The sequence below is a fragment of the Seriola lalandi genome, unplaced genomic scaffold (assembly GCF_002814215.2).
Source record: "Seriola lalandi dorsalis isolate HSWRI2012SDOR001 ecotype SW California unplaced genomic scaffold, Sedor1 jcf7180002054313, whole genome shotgun sequence".
Lineage (NCBI taxonomy): Eukaryota > Metazoa > Chordata > Actinopteri > Carangiformes > Carangidae > Seriola > Seriola lalandi.
The window spans coordinates 881,141-896,924 of NW_019524866.1; the positions used below are offsets into that span (position 1 = coordinate 881,141).

The following is a 15,784-nucleotide window of genomic DNA, read 5'->3' on the forward strand; positions in this document are numbered from 1 at the left end:
TATTTGAAAATGTCAGACACTCATTAGACATTCATGTTAATTTACACCAACAATACAATCCTATTGTGGGCTGGCAGCCTCATTCACTTCTCCTCCTAAACTCCTACACATGAAACTGATCAGCCATGTCTTCTGATTAGTTTGGAACCACATATGTTGTCTTTATGTACAATAGTTATGCAATTGTTTGTGTGTAGTAAGTAAGATGTAATCATTTGGCATAGACACCATTGAACAGTCAGATTTCAGTGTGTAATCTGGTATACATCACCAGTGTGCCTCTAGTCATGGCAGTGTTTGTTCAGTTGATCCACCCCTTGTTCCAGCCTGTAATATCAACAACACGTATTCAATGGATTGCCATGAATTTTAGTGCAGGTATCCATGGTACCTAAAGGATGCCTTGACTTTTGTTCTAGCAACCTCACAAGGTTGAGACTTTTGGCTTTGAGGTAATGTCTCAACAACTATTGGATGGATTAAAAACACAAATATTGGTTTACACAATCATGTCACCCTCAGGATTGTATTGTTTGCCATATTCTAATCACATCCTCTGACTTTACATCTAGTGCCATGAGGTCAGAATGTCAATTAGTCAAATACTTTGGTTTATGACCAAAACTCAATATATTCCCATCACCCTCAGCGGTACTTTGTATTTAGTTTAACCTTGATAAAACATACAGTATACCTGCTAAACATCAACATGTTGGTATCGTCACTTTTAGCATATTAGCATGCTGACGTTAGCATTTAGCTTGAAGCACTTCTGTGCCAGAGTGCAATCTCACAGTGCTGCTAGCATTATTCTATGTCTTGTTCTAATTCACTGTCTCGACAGTAGTTGACATGACTCTACCTCAAGTGCCTTTTGATTTACATGCTGTGTAACCTTATATGTTGCTTGCTTGTTCTGCATCAGAAATGATCTGTTACTGCTGTGTGGACACATTTATATTCCTTTTGTTGTTAACAAACTGCTTAGGTGCTTTTTTTCTCATTTGTAACTTGTCTGTGCTTTGATCTGATGTGATATTTTGCACTCCATTTAGCAGCTGCCATTAAACGTTCTAACAACATATGTAACCTATGTACACACAGTAAAAATACAGTCTTCTCCAGTGAAACATGTGACAGCCTCTGTATTCCAATAATGTGATAAGGAACAACCCCACAGACAGTGAAACATCCACAGAAAATATTTGTTGCAGTTGCTCTGTGTGTGTGTGTGTATGTCTGTCTGTGTGTGTGTGTGTGTGTGTGTGTGTGTGTGTGTGTGTGTGTGTGTGTCAGCTGCTCTGAGGTGAGCTTTGTAGCCTCAACTAGCATGTGTTTCCTGTTTTTTGCACCTTTTTTAGTCAAACCAACCCCAAATCTCCCAGACGGGTTTCTCTCATGCACACACACAGGACACATAAATAATTTAGAATTCACAGACAAACCACAGACTACACACTTTCCCGCTTGGAGCGGTCACTAGGTGAAATATGTCACTGTGTGATGTTGTTTTCCAGAAGCTGTTATTTCCTTTTTATGTTGTTTTTGGATTCACTGTGTTCCCTCCATCTATCTTGAGAGGTGGACAGGTCAAATTTGTGCCCTTTTTCCATGTGTGTTTTATTTGTAATACTTTACTTTTCCCCTGGAGTGATGTGGAGAATGAGTAGGAAAGTAAGTTAATCTGTCGTGCCTGGATAGATGTTACTTAAGTGATACATAAAAATTAAAATTCCGCTGCTGTTTGTACAAACATGCAGAGCAATACAAGAACACAGGACAGGACAAAATTCATTACCTGTTTCAAACTGTGCATGCAGTCTGTGTCACTGCCAACCTGTCTCATCCTGAGGAGAGAGTTGACCACCAGTTGCCTCCTTAGATACACAGTGAGGCGTTTCACCTTGGGAGGTTCATGCTGTCCTCCACAGATTGCCCCATCCCTGCCGAGCAGGTATCCTAACCAACCTGTAGGAGTCATGCAGCGACTAGGGTATGATTGGCAGTGTTCCGGCCTGCGGCTACTGCCAACTCTGTTTTTTGCACTGGCTGAGCCAGACGTACCACTGCCAGGAACTGAATCAGGGTGAAAGCAGGGGATTATTTTAGCACCATTTCCTCACAGCACAATCAAAGTGCAAATCCCTCTGGGGTTTCATGCCCTCTCCATGTTCCTCCTAGTTAACATGATGCCACTGCTCCAGTATGACTTTGAAAAACAGTACTGTCCAGTTCTGAGACACGAGTAACCATTGGTGTTCTGTATGATATTAGGCAATTGAAGAAATTAAGCTGTATGAGTTTGGAAAAGCTGTCGACGCATTTAACAAGACCAAAATTGGTCCAGTTATTGTTGTTCTGGAGGTTTTTTTTCCAGTCCCACAGCAGATGCATTGATTCAAATGGTAAAAATAACCATTTTACCATTTTCATATTCTTTTTTTCTCTTTTCTACATTTATCAGCAAAAGTTTATGATCGGACACAAATGTTTACATATACACATACACATGCGTATGCAAACACAGGCAAAATTCAAGACTGACAAGACTATCATAGTGATGTAAAAATGCCCCAATAAAGGGTCGAAAAAATTAATAAACTGCAGAAACCAATTGTTGTCATGTGGGACAGTACATTTGTGCTTTGAGTTCATGGATCAGGGTAAAAAGGTGGAGGAGAAAGACAGAAGATAAGACATAAGGGTGTAAAGTTTACTTGTAAAGTTGTATTGAAGAGACGGTGACATGTATGTTTTGTTTATTGCATACTTCTATACATGCCACTTGTTGCTGCATGCATTTAAGTGTAAAGCACATTGTGTTTACCCTTAATAAAATCTATTAAAACTGCCTTGTGATTTGCAGTTATATTGATGTGGGTGAGTGTGAGGGCTAAATCAACTAAGGTTAGTCAGGTGAACATTTGAAATTTCATGTTGGTCGATGTGGAATCAATCTGTATGGAATAAATGTGAATCATGCCTGCATTCTCTGCATTCTCGCTCATAGCTGAGACACATTGCCATCCAATTGTATGTGTGTGTGTGCGTGTGTGCGCACGTGTGTGTGCGTACCAGAAAACCCGATTAGAATATGTCACTTTGTAGGTAAAGCTCTTAATCTCATTTAAATGCGACTCAAATCTGTGTTTCCTCTGTCTTGTTCATGTTTGCAGTTTTCTTTTTGCAGCGTTTAGTGTGTGTGTTTGTCTGCATGTCCCTGTGTTAGTTTTATGTGTTTATTTGTGCATGTCTTGTCACAGCTGTGCGTGTGTGTGCGTGCGTGCGTACGTGCGTGTGTGTGTCGGTAAGCTGTTTAAGCTTTTGCATCAGGTAATTCAGTTAATTGAATAGTCTGTAAGAATAAAGTCTGCCATGAAGTTCCTGTGCTTCCAGAACTAACTCTTTTATTACTAATACCCCCCCGCCACACACACATACACATGCGCAAGTGCAGACACAGCGATGAATCACTTCCATCAATTTAAAGTGACTCCCGGGGCCTCAGGGCTTGTGTTATTTGTTTCTTCCTGTACCCCTCTCCCTCTTCCTTTCCCTCTGTGATACCTTTGCCCTGTTGTCTTCCAATGTAATGCTGCTACAAATGCAATGTCCCAAACCTGACTTTTCAGGAACTAAGAAAAAATGTAATTTGCTTTGCTTCCTCGTATCTCTTTAGAAGTTGTGTGTGAAACTTTCAAAACCTTTAGACTGTGTTTCATGCAACCCATGGCCATAAAATGTAGCAAGCACAAAGTTGGATAAAACATTTCATTCAAGAAAAAGTGGTTGTCTTTATACTACAAAACAGCTGTAATATGTTATTAGCTGCAATACACAGTAGCCTTAGCCTGTCTCCGCAGTTGACATATTTTTCTCCTAGAATTGTAATGTGGAGAGGCTTGCAGTTTTCTTAGTAGCAACACACACAAAGACACACAAACCTCACTTCTTCACTTGCACTTAAAGTTAATCATTTATTTAATGGAACAGTTTGAATCTGAGAATGTCGTTTTTATCAAACTATTTTAAATGTGCAAGTGAAGACCCACAAGTACGAAGTCCTTTTTCTCCTTATGTCTGCAGATTCTTCACATATAGTCTTTCTCCATTATTCAAAAGAAATATCTAATATTCATACCTAAATGAAAGCTGTTCTATAATGTAGTGTGAAAGAGGGGGAAGATGGGAGCAAGGGACAAGGAGGAAGGGTGGGACTGGAGGTCGGGAGGGACAGAGAAATGATGGGGTGTGTGTGTGTGTGTGTGTGTGTGTGTGTGTGTGTGTGTGTGAACTGCGGGTGGAGGACTGCTAATGTCTCTATGCGTTTGTTTGAGTGAATTTTGCAAATGAGAGAAGAAAAAACAGAAAAACTGGAGAAGAATCAGCCAAGGGGAAGAAAAGCTGAGAGAAGTGATGTTGAAGTGTTGAAGTCAAAGCTTCACCCACACATCTCTGAACAAACACCTCTCATCCTTGGAGACAGTTTCTGGTGTTTTCACGCACCAGAGCAAAGAAAAAAAAAAAAAAGTAATCACCTCAAAATTACTACTTGAATGGTGAAACTGGATGCAACAATAAACTGTCATTGTGAGGCATGTTTTTTCTTGAGTTAGAAATTGGCGAGAGAAAAAGAGATGCTTTAAAAAAAAAAAGAAATGGAAAGAAAGGACAAATTGACAGTGCTCCTCCCATTCATTTCTGCTGCATGTCAGCTCAGTGTGTGATGTAGGGCAGCGCTGTCTCGCTACATCGTGTCTCAGTTATGGGTCATATTCTCACCATTCTTTCCTCCACGCCTCAATGACTTCATCAGCTCGCCTCCACCTCCTCATCATCTGTCTTTGTGTCACTTTTTCTACGTCTGTCTGTCGCTCTGAAACACTCTTTCTGTCTTAAGGCTTTTGTTTTTCACTCTGTTGGTCTACTCTCCACCAACTCCCTTCATTCTTTTCCCCCAACTCTTCCTGTCTGGCACTGTCTACTACAAAAATAACCATTTTGATGGACGACAACATGCTGTTGGTGGCCAAGTTCAACTACAGCTCTTATGAGCATAAAATTTATATATTATTGCATGATAAAAATTCATATTACAACAGCTGTGGGGATTTTTGACACCCTGAAAGGCATGAGAATAAGATTTCTATCGAGATATCCTTTTTTCTTGCTTTATTTGAATTGAACTCTTGGTTAGCGAAGCTGTGGTCAAAAGGTCAGTTCACCCAAATTAAAACAATTGTTTTCCAGTTCATCATTGATTATAGCTGCAGACAGCTTAATCCCTCCCTTGCTGTTTTAAAACAAACAGTGGTCTTGAAAGGTGTTGTCTCCCGATTGTCTGTGTTAAAACTGGACACAAGTGCAGTTTAATATCTTTAATTATTACTTAGCTTGCTATATTTCAAAATGCTGGTAAACTATGAATATTTTTAAAATTATTAAACTTGATTTCTTTATTTTTTTATTTCTATGATCTTATTGTGCTACCCCCCAAATGGCCAAACACTACACTACAGTATTATCAACAGGCAATTCTGTAAGCAAACAGCTTATTTCCACATTCAGCAGATGCAGAGAAACATTCACATTCTCTTTAAGATCTGTTTTGGTTTCCACCAGCATAGAAAATTATTTGACATTTTGCTCCCTGATACAGAAACGATGCTATGATATCAGTGAGAGTGAACCAAAACAATAAAGTTGATTATTCTCTGAGTCTGTCATAATGATCGACCGCTTTTACTTTACATGTAGTTATTTGATCCATTGCTAAAATAAAACTGTTGAATAGTGAATCTTTAAAGTTTTAAGAAGACAGTCCATTGGTAATAATATACAATCATTGGAATCAGTAACTCTGTAAGTCTTGCAATGGGAAGTTAGTCAGGTTAGTCTTCAAAAATAATTCCTCGAAAATAACATCCACTGTACACAAGTCCCTGTAATGTGCAGCTGGTGTCCCCAGAGTAAATTGTCATGCCCTCCCCACAACCACCGGCCAAAGGAGATATGAAAATGGTTTAAGAGACAGCACTGAGTGCTGGATAGGTATTATGTATGTCAGGGGCCACCCCCATGACTAATACATGATGGTAAGATTGAAAATCGACATTCCCCTTAACTCTGCTTCCAGATGTGCACTTAAAGTAACCCCATCAGAGAAAGGGAAATGTAGGAAATGACCAATGCAATATAAAAAATATAGGAAGATAGAGGGAGACAGGCAAGAGATATCGAGATCGAGGTTTGAATAAAGGTGCTCAGATGTTTTTCCTCCATCTTTTATGGTTTAATTTCCTTGTTTCCCAGGTAACAGCAGGGAGGTGATTTGTCCTGATAAGGAAGACAAAGAAAGCTTCATTGGAGAGGATGAGAGAAGGAAGGAGAAGTCAATGAGAAGGAAATAATGGAAATGAGAAATGCATGTGAAATGGTGAGAAGTAAAGTGGGATACAAGCACAAGGAAGCGCAGCAGAGACTGTGGATGGTTTAATGGGGTGAGGTCAGGTAATCTGGGACACTTTTTGGTAGATTACAAAGAAAACCACATAAAATTCTAGAGCTGAGTTCAAGTGCTATTTTTATTACTTGTTAGGGATTTCTGCTATATTGTCAAAAATAATACTTTAGAAGCATTAGACCTTCAAACCGATCAAAAACCTCTACTTCACTCCGATGAAATGTTCAGGTGAAATGAAACGCCAGTAAAGTGAAATGAGAGTCACTGATAATGATCAAACAATTCAGCTTAATTGAATTACAGATGTATTTCATGTTTTATTTTAAGTTTTGTTTATGGTTACATTTATTTATCCATCCAGTCATTAATTAGTTAATCCATTCATCATTAATATAACCAAACTATTAATTAAAAAAGATTGTGAATTACCTTTTTTTTTAAAAATCAGACAGTTTTTGTATCACCCTATTTGAAGACAACCTATGCGTTAACTTTCAACTATCTAAATCAATACCCTCCTAAACACACACTCTGCAAACATAGCCCGCATGATTCAGGATCCCATTTTCTTCACCACAACTCTTGTGGAACCATGCCCCACTATCTACACAGGAAATCCAGTCCTTTGTGGCCTTGGGGTCACTTTTGGCTCAATAAGATGTTTTTCTAGGATTTGCAGGGGTGTTCATTTGCTTGTTTTCAAGGGAACTGTTCTTTTGCTTTTATTTCAGGGTTTACGTGTATGTTTAAGTGTATGGTATTAATGTGCTCTTGGCTGGTGAGGTGGTAGGTGGGGGGTTTAGCCCATTTGCTGCTCCCTCTCTGTCTCTTTGGGGTTTGTGTGAGATCCATGTCCATTGTGCAGAAAGTTGGGCTGTCCTCAGCAGTGTTGTGCTTGAACATGCTTGTTTTTGGTGAACAGTGAACTGATGCTCACGCAACAGAAACTGGCGGTAATGCCCCAAAAAGCTATTTGCAAACCACTATAATTTAGTTTAGTTTTTTGATCTGAGAACTTGATTCTCATGTTCTCGAGGCCTCGCTGATCTCAGATTGTGTGATGTAAAGGACATTTGCAGCAAAAATACAGTAAGTTTGTGGTGATTGGCTGCTAATATTTTAAGAGCTCAAGATGTGAAAGCTTATTTGTCCCATTTTACCTGGCGTCCCAAATAACATGACTTCACCCTATAGTTGAAAATACAGAATCAGGTCAAGAATGAGAAGGCCTTATTGATGGTACTATACTGTAGTGTCATTTAGATTTGTGCATTTTTAAGAAGAAAAGAAAACACAGTATGAGGGCAGCATAATCTGTAAGACAAAGCAAGTTGACATTTTTTGTGTGTGTGTGTGTGTGTGTGTGTGTGTGTGTGTGTGTGTGTGTGTGTGTGTGTGTGTGTGTGTGTGAGTGTGAGAGTGAGAGTTTGCCCGCAAGGAAAAGATAAGAAGCTGCTGACAGACACAAATACAGCCTTATAAGAATGATGAGTTCAAACAAATAACATACCCTCTCTCTCTCATGACCTTCTCTCTCTCTTTTCTGATTGATCTGCCTTCCCCTATAGTCTTTCTCCCTCTCTCTGTATTTTCATTTTTTTTTTTTAACCTTAATCTTGATTCTGCTCACTGTTGGTCTCGCTTTATGTTTCATATTCCACCTTTCTCATCTCCATGGGGACTTTCTCTCAGTATATTTTAAAAGTAGTCAGTGGTCAACTAATGGATGAATGGGTGGATAGATGGATGGATGAATGGATGGATGGACAAATAACTGGCTACTTGTCAGCCTGTATGTGACTGCCTGTATGAGGGAGACTGCTGCGTAATGATAACAGCACAGGAAGGGTTGCCACAGCAACCAGCGGGACAGGAAACAGCCTTGAAAGATAAAGAAAAGGGCTTCAATGAAAAGGCATGTAATATTTTCAGGGACAGTGACCCCCTTTCGATATAATTTTATCATTGTAATCGTGATCTTTTAAACTAGCTAATGCTGCACAATGTCATATGGGAGTTAGAGTAATAAAGAGTGTCTGATTTGTAAGTGGGTTTTACATCAATGTCCATGTTGTAATTATGACTCTATTTTTATGAAATTCTCCATATATCCAACTTGGGGATTAATAATACAGAAGTACCTCAAAAAGTAAAGAATGTGGGTGCTTACTATCAGCTAGAGTTCTTAATTTAAAGTAATCAAACCCAAATATAATAGATGTGGTACTGTATTGTCAGTGCATTGCTGTTAGACATGCTAGCAGTGTTGCTTTATGGGTGACAATGTCGGTCTTCCTGTCCACCACTTTGGTCCAGACTGAAATATCTCAACAACTATTGGAAGGGTTGCCATCATTTATTTTTTTTCAGACATTCATGTTTCCCAGAGGAGGAAGCTTTTCTAACATGGTGATTTCCTGAATTTTCACCTTACTGCCACTATCTGGTTGATATTTATGTTCTGTAGTCAAATTTATCAAAAACTGCAGGTTGGATTGTCATGCAATGTGGTACAGATATCATCTAAGTGCCCTAATAACTTTAGTGGTGCCTTTTCATCGAGTCATGATTTACGTCAAAATTTGTGTTTGTCCAGTAGTGGTTTTTGACCAATTTCCTTCAAATCCTTAAAAATGCAGCATGTTAACAGTGTAATTGTGAGCATTTTAGCCTGTTGATATCAGAACTTAGGTTAAAGCACTGTTGTGCCAAAGTACATCCCCCCCAAAGCTGCTAGCCTGGGTGTCCGGAAGTCTCTCCCACAGCAAACTATGTAATCATACAACCATCTTCAGTTACTGGTTCCAATGGCAATGCTGGCAAGTTGGAAAAAAATTAGAATCTGTCCCATCTCCAGTTGCTGCCAACAACTCGAATATTTCTCAGCAATTTCACATGGGTGTGGTGTGTTCTTCATGGTTGTTTTTTCAGTTTGGAAAAACAACGAAGTCAGTTAGATATTTAGAAGCAGTTGTAGGAAAAGCAACGTAATCTAGATGTGTCAGAGAAATGGCCGCAAAAATTGGAAATTAATATAGAAAACAGACACAGATGTGGAGATATGTTGTTCTAAGTCAACTTAACTTTCAGTAATGTTAACTGGATGGATCAGTCATTTGCTACTGATCAGTTTAGGCAGAATAACCCTGCTCACAAACAGGAAAATAGCAACATGGGCACAAACTCGGACCGAATGACGAATTGAAAATAAGATCACTATTTGGTCTGATTTCTTTTCCCATGTGGCTCGACTGGTGCCGAGTCTCAAGATTGGAGCATTGTAAAGGTGCTGCTGCAAACAAGAGGTGAAAGACTGATCGGTAGACATTTGCCAGGTGCAATTATGTGACCTGCCCTGCGCTTAGTGCTGATACAGTGCTCTTGAAAGCATGTGTGGTTTCCATGGTGGCCTGTGTGCCCTGTTTGTTGTGTGAAAGAATGTATCTGAAAGCAGCAGAGCCATAACGACAATTTCACTGTCATTGGGCTTCATTCAAACTCTTCTTCTGGCTCTGTGTGCTTGTTTTCACACTTAGTCACATTCCTCTATTTTTCCCTATATCTCTTTTTCAGTGTGAGGTATTCACTGAAACATAACACATTTCCTATTACACTCCATAGGTGATCAAACAAGCCATTGTTCCAAATCATATAAAAGCCATGTATAGTCAAAAGTCTCATTAAAAACATTTTTTGGTGGGAAAAAAAAAAAATCAAAGCACAGGAGGCAGTGATGCTAGAAATACTTTATTTATCAAAACCAACCAGCTGATATTTTTAATAAAACAACAGAGAAAACACAATAAATTATGTAAGGAAAGCATACAGTTTCATCATGAATATTTTTCTGAATACAGCAAAGGCAGGTTGACTTGTTTTTTTGTTTTTTTTGTTTTTTTTGTTGTTTTTTTTTGTTAAAACTAAAATCAACTTTTCTCAGACTTGAATATGACAGTAGAACCATTTAATCCTCTGAGAATCTGAAACTCCAGGCCAAAGTTTATTGAACATATGATAATCTGAAATGTCCTCAATGGTCTAATGTGTGGTTATAATGTTCTTAGATGAAGTGAATAGACCAAAAAAAAAAAAAATCAAAGCAATTACACAAGCAGGTTTACATGTCTGACGTTGAAATACATGTGGTTCTATTGTGAAGAACTGCAAGATGAAACTAAGCAGTTACCCAGAAATGGAGGAATGTCACTTTGGAGCACACAACGGAATGTGCTTATAACGCCGGCAAACAGGCAGACACAGGATGCACACACACCCCTCATATACATTTATAATGCATAAATTTGCAATATATCTCCTGTTGGCAGCAGATTTCATAAAAGACCTAAGATAGTTGTTGGAAGAGTAACTATACACTTTACAGCAAAGCATCTTAGAAAATGACACATTAGGTAATCACCATCTGGCTCGTTAGCTACTGAAAATACAACACTGTGTAGTGTGCGTGCGTGTGTGTGTGTGTGTGTGTGTGTGTGTGTGTGTGTGTGTGTGTGTGTGTGTGTGTGTGTGTGCATGTCACCGAATAGTGTCTGGGATAAATTACTTGGAACTTGACTATCGCATAACCCAACACACTTTGTGATTATTTAGTGTTTTGTATCCCATACCTGCCAAACATCATCCATGACTTGCAGTACACGTACACATAAAAGCACACAGCTGATTGGGTTTCACTGTGACCGTGTAAATCATCTCAGTGTCCAGTTATTCTTTTTTGTCTCTTTTGAACAAAAGTAGTGTGTCAAACCCCATTTTTCTCTGCGTGTAGTATATGGGAGGTGATGATGGAGAGATGACAGATGAGACTGTCTTTTATTTCTCACAGCTGGGTCGTGTGTATGGAAATGAAAAGCAGTTAGTTTGAATTCCTGGTCTATTGCTTTGATACTCTGGCTATCTACACATAGACACAACACACAGAGACACACACACACACACACACACACACACACACACACACACACACACACACACACACTCGCATGCACAGTCACATGCTGAGGATTCACATGCTTGTATCTGCTGCCAGCTCTCACAGACTGTTGGTAACCCTCCACCCCTTAAAACAAAGGGACCTCTTCCTGAGCGGTTACAGGCATACTGAGAGACACACACACACACAGTATCGGTGGTATTTTCAGCATTGACCAAGAGCTTTCCTCTATTTCCCACAGATCTGCTGCAGACATGCCGAGCAGAAGGTCAGATTGTGATATGTATGAGCATCTTCATGAGAGAGGGAAAAAAAAAAAAAATGCTCACTAGAAAAGCAGCACATGCTGATTGAAACTGCTGAAGGACAGCAATCTTTTCTACGTTATATCTTCGAAAGTGGTTCCTCTCTCAGCTCTCATCCAGGAGTGCTGGTAATCTACGAATAGGCAGCTTGATTGTCCCTTTTCTGTCAGTCACCTCCTTTAAAAAAAAAAAAAAAAAAAAAACTTCCTCTCCATCCCTCTTCCTGAGTGTCTTTCCTCTGTTACGTGTTTAGGGTCTGAAGTTCAGGGTTTTATCCGCGTTAGCAGAATTCCGGTTAGCGGTTGGAATGCCAGGAATGTTCAGAAAAATGGGCAGAGCGGCAGAGCGGCAGAGCGCAGCGGCCTGATCTGACATCTCCTTTGATGTGTTAGCGAGTGAGTGATGAGGAGTGTGTGTGTTAGAGATGGAGTCACTGAGAGAGAAAGAAAAGGAGCGGGGAGCATATGGATTGAGGTACAGACAAAGGGAATCGTGAATATATTCAGACGGGGATGTGTGCAAAACAAAGGAGCCCTTCACTGAGAAATAGAGCACTGAAGAATTCAGCATAAATAACTACCGTTTTTGTAGGAGTGGAAGCCTAAAGTGAGCGTGTGTGAGTGTTAGTGAGCATTTCAGATCTGGAGGGTTGTGGCTAGCCTAATTTCACATCAAGATAAAGTGTTATTTTGGTTTACACTTCCTCCAACCCCTTTCCCTCCTTCCTTCTGTCTCACACTCACTCATCTCAGCGTGCTGCTGGCAGAAGAGGAGCTAGAAGTTTCTAGAAACAGTCTTAATATAACAGAAAGAGACGCATAGACATACATGTGAAATAGCTGTTTACAAAGCAGTCTGACTCAATTCTATTTAAATTCTGTCAAGTTGACATCCATGGAACTCCCTTCATCAAAATGCAGTGTTTCCCACACATAGACTTGCCGGGCTGCTCAGGTATATTAACGGCTGCCCAAGTATATTTGGTGACCATTTTAGCACTAGCATTTTTGTTGTTCTTATTAAGCCATCCATGACAAGATAATCTCCCCTCGGTCTACCACGCCCGCCCACACCTGTATTTTAGCACGCCACAGTCTAATTTGTGTGTAAAACATTTTTACACTTCTCACAATAACATAAAAGATCTCTGCCGCAGTGTTTTGTGCCACTGTTTCATTGTGGAGCTGTGAGCCCCTCCTAGTGTGAGCGGGACCGCCTCCATGCCACAATCTAATTCTGTGGGAAAGGCTGCTACTGTAAAAGTAAGTTCAATAAAATGTTGGTGTTATGTGGTAATTTTGTCTTTTGTATTCCAAATGGTTTTCAGTATTTAATTTTTGGATGAAAAACTTTGATTGAATTGAAAGCGAATTCCTATGGAGAAGGTCCACTGTTATTGTAACACGCCGTGGTTCACAAGTAATGTGTAAATTTGGTCGTAATGGTTAAGATTTAACTCCAAGTTGCAGGGAAGTTGAATAACCAATATGTTTGGCCGGAAATATGTTGGTTTAAGTTTGGCCTGTGTACAGAGGAAAGTAGATGGTTTACTTGCAAGAAAAAAATGTCATTGTGTGTGAATGAGCTGCGGTTTGTCAGTCAGATTGTTGCTTTTTCTTTGCTGCATGTGTCTGCATTGCTGTTATTATATGAAGTCTTTTGCAAAATAGATAAAAAAAACTTGTTCAACAGTTCAAGATGCATGTGCCAGTCTTGAGAGCCTCAGCGAGGGGGCTGGGAAGGACATGCACACTCACACGTTTCATGGTGTGTGAGGAAGATCTCGTCTATGACCCAGCGCACCTGCGGCCTCCGATGGCGTTGATGCAGAGTGACCTCTGGGGCGTACTTCAGCACCTAAAGAGACAGAGTTAAGACAAAATAGATGAAGAGATAGAAGCACACATTTTGCTCTCTGACTTTGCTAGTAGGTGTTAGTAGTCATGATACCAATAAACGCTCTTTGAATGTAAAAGAGTACAAGACATGCGGAATGCAGAGAAGATAACACGTATAATGTTAAGTCTTTTTAAAGGATATCATTCATGACAAAACACTGCTGGAGTTCAGCCGAAAAGAGAAACATTGAAGCAATTTGGGGAAGTCAAAATATAGATTAGATAGTTAATGCAAGGTTTCTAAGAAAGTAGTAGTGTAGAGAGTGACTCTGGAACCCATGAGAAAACAATTACGTGTCCACTCTTCCCCTTATTAATCATAACTGAGTACACAGGAATCCCTGTATGATTTTAAAATGAATTCATTTATCATCTCTTATTTGTTTTCAAGGTAACTGAGAGCTGGAGCCCTTCCCAGAAAAGATATATCCAGATATATAAATATCCAAGTAGCCAAAGGAGTCACTACAAGTCTGAAAGAGTGCTATAGAATGGATTTCATTGTTAAATTTTGTCAACATTTGACTTTTATTACTGACTTTGCTGCAGATCGCCACATTGTTCTCAGGTGCCACTTCTGATGTGAGAACAGAGAGGAAGTACAAATTGTTCCACAACTGATGCACTGAGTTTTGTGCTCCAAAGCCCATGATTTATGTCAGGACTTCCCAGCACTGAAACAATGGTCTTGAGTAATAATGTGTTCCTTTAGAAGCTAAGTCACCGAAGGAAAGAGTTACAGGTCTATGACTGCCTGCAAGGAGAGAAACAAGAAAACAGAACCACACATGCAGGCAGTTGTATGCATGTGGAGGATGTACAGACACAGACGAACTGTTTTCATGCTCTCATACACAGTGATTTACATACACACTCAGATACACATAGCACAATTACAGCCCAAATCCCACTTTTGTCTAAATTCCTGTTGTATGATTTTTAACAGAGAGGGACAGAGAGAGAGAGAGAGAAAGAGGGAGAGAGCCCTATGGACAATGTTTCAATAATGAAGCTATACAAGAACAAAGACACAAAGAGATGGAGGGAAGAGAGAAAAAAGAATGAATGACGGGCTTAAAGAACAAGAATGGTGCATTGCAAAGGGATAAATTGAAAATGGGAATTGGGAAGAATGAAAAGATGATGGAAGCCCAGAGAGAGAAGGAGTGGTAGAATATTAACAATGCATTGAGAGAGCGATGGAGAGATTGAGAAGAGAAAGACAGGGCCAGCATAGAAACAAATGGAGGAGAGAAACAGGGAGAAAGTGTGAGGCTGCTGGTGCATTGCTGCTTCATTGTTGATGCAGCGCCTGCCTCTGCACGCCCAATTTCTCACTGCTTCTCCCTCCCTCACTCCGCAGCTACACCACTCACTTAGTCGCACACCATCTTTTTAGCCCCTTTCACGTATGCACCTAAAATGTGCTGGAAAGTTTGCATGTTAGACTCATGTATGAATTAGCCCCTTCCTCACTGTTCTGTAACACCTCCCGCACAGCTCAAGTCTAAATGAAATGCCTTTGCATTAATGGAAAGGCCGCAGTATGTACATGCCTTTTTAAAAGCACTAAATGTATTAAAAGCAATATATCTGTCATTTAACTACATTTCTTTTGCACAAGGAGATAAAATCAGCGTGATGTGTAAAACAATATAATGATTGAGTCAGTTTAAAGTTTTAAAGGAGATTTTTCTTTTTTCAGATCAATTTATTAAATGGTATGTTAGTTACATTTTTTCCTTCTCATGGTGATCAAGAGAAAAAGCCTTGAAAAACCACAATAATCATCAGGCATCAGTCTCCCTAATGCTACCAGTATGAATATCCAGCAAATGCTTTACATACAGAATGTGAGTAAATAGGAGTTTTGCAAGGTCACAACCTGACCTTGTGTCATCTTTTACCTATGCTTTTGCACGATCTAATTGTATAAAATTTGCAGCAGAATGCTTTGTCTAGTAAATGATAAAGTAATTGATGATGATGGTTTTTGGAAGTCTGAGCAAAAGAAAGAAACGAAGAATATTTGGCTTCACCGGCCACTGGCTAGTGCTACATCTGAACGTCAGTGAATGACTGAGTGAGTGATGAAGTTACACCATTGGTCGACCAAGTGTTGGACTTTTCCCATTGGCCATTGGTCTTTCAAAATGATGGGTTAAAA

At 39.6% G+C, this 15,784-nt stretch overlaps 1 protein-coding gene across 2 annotated transcripts in view; it reads right to left on the reverse strand.

The window, feature by feature from the left end:
• Positions 1-10,194: 10,194 nt before the first annotated feature.
• The window catches only part of pdgfd (platelet derived growth factor d), a 52,310-nt gene continuing 46,720 nt past the window's right edge, over positions 10,195-15,784 (reverse strand). For both annotated transcript variants that reach the window (XM_087174092.1, XM_023406603.2), the window contains exon 7: positions 10,195-13,576. In XM_087174092.1, the coding sequence (XP_087030218.1) occupies positions 13,442-13,576 (135 nt within the window). In that variant the 3' untranslated portion in view covers positions 10,195-13,441. The remainder of the gene's footprint in view (positions 13,577-15,784) is intronic.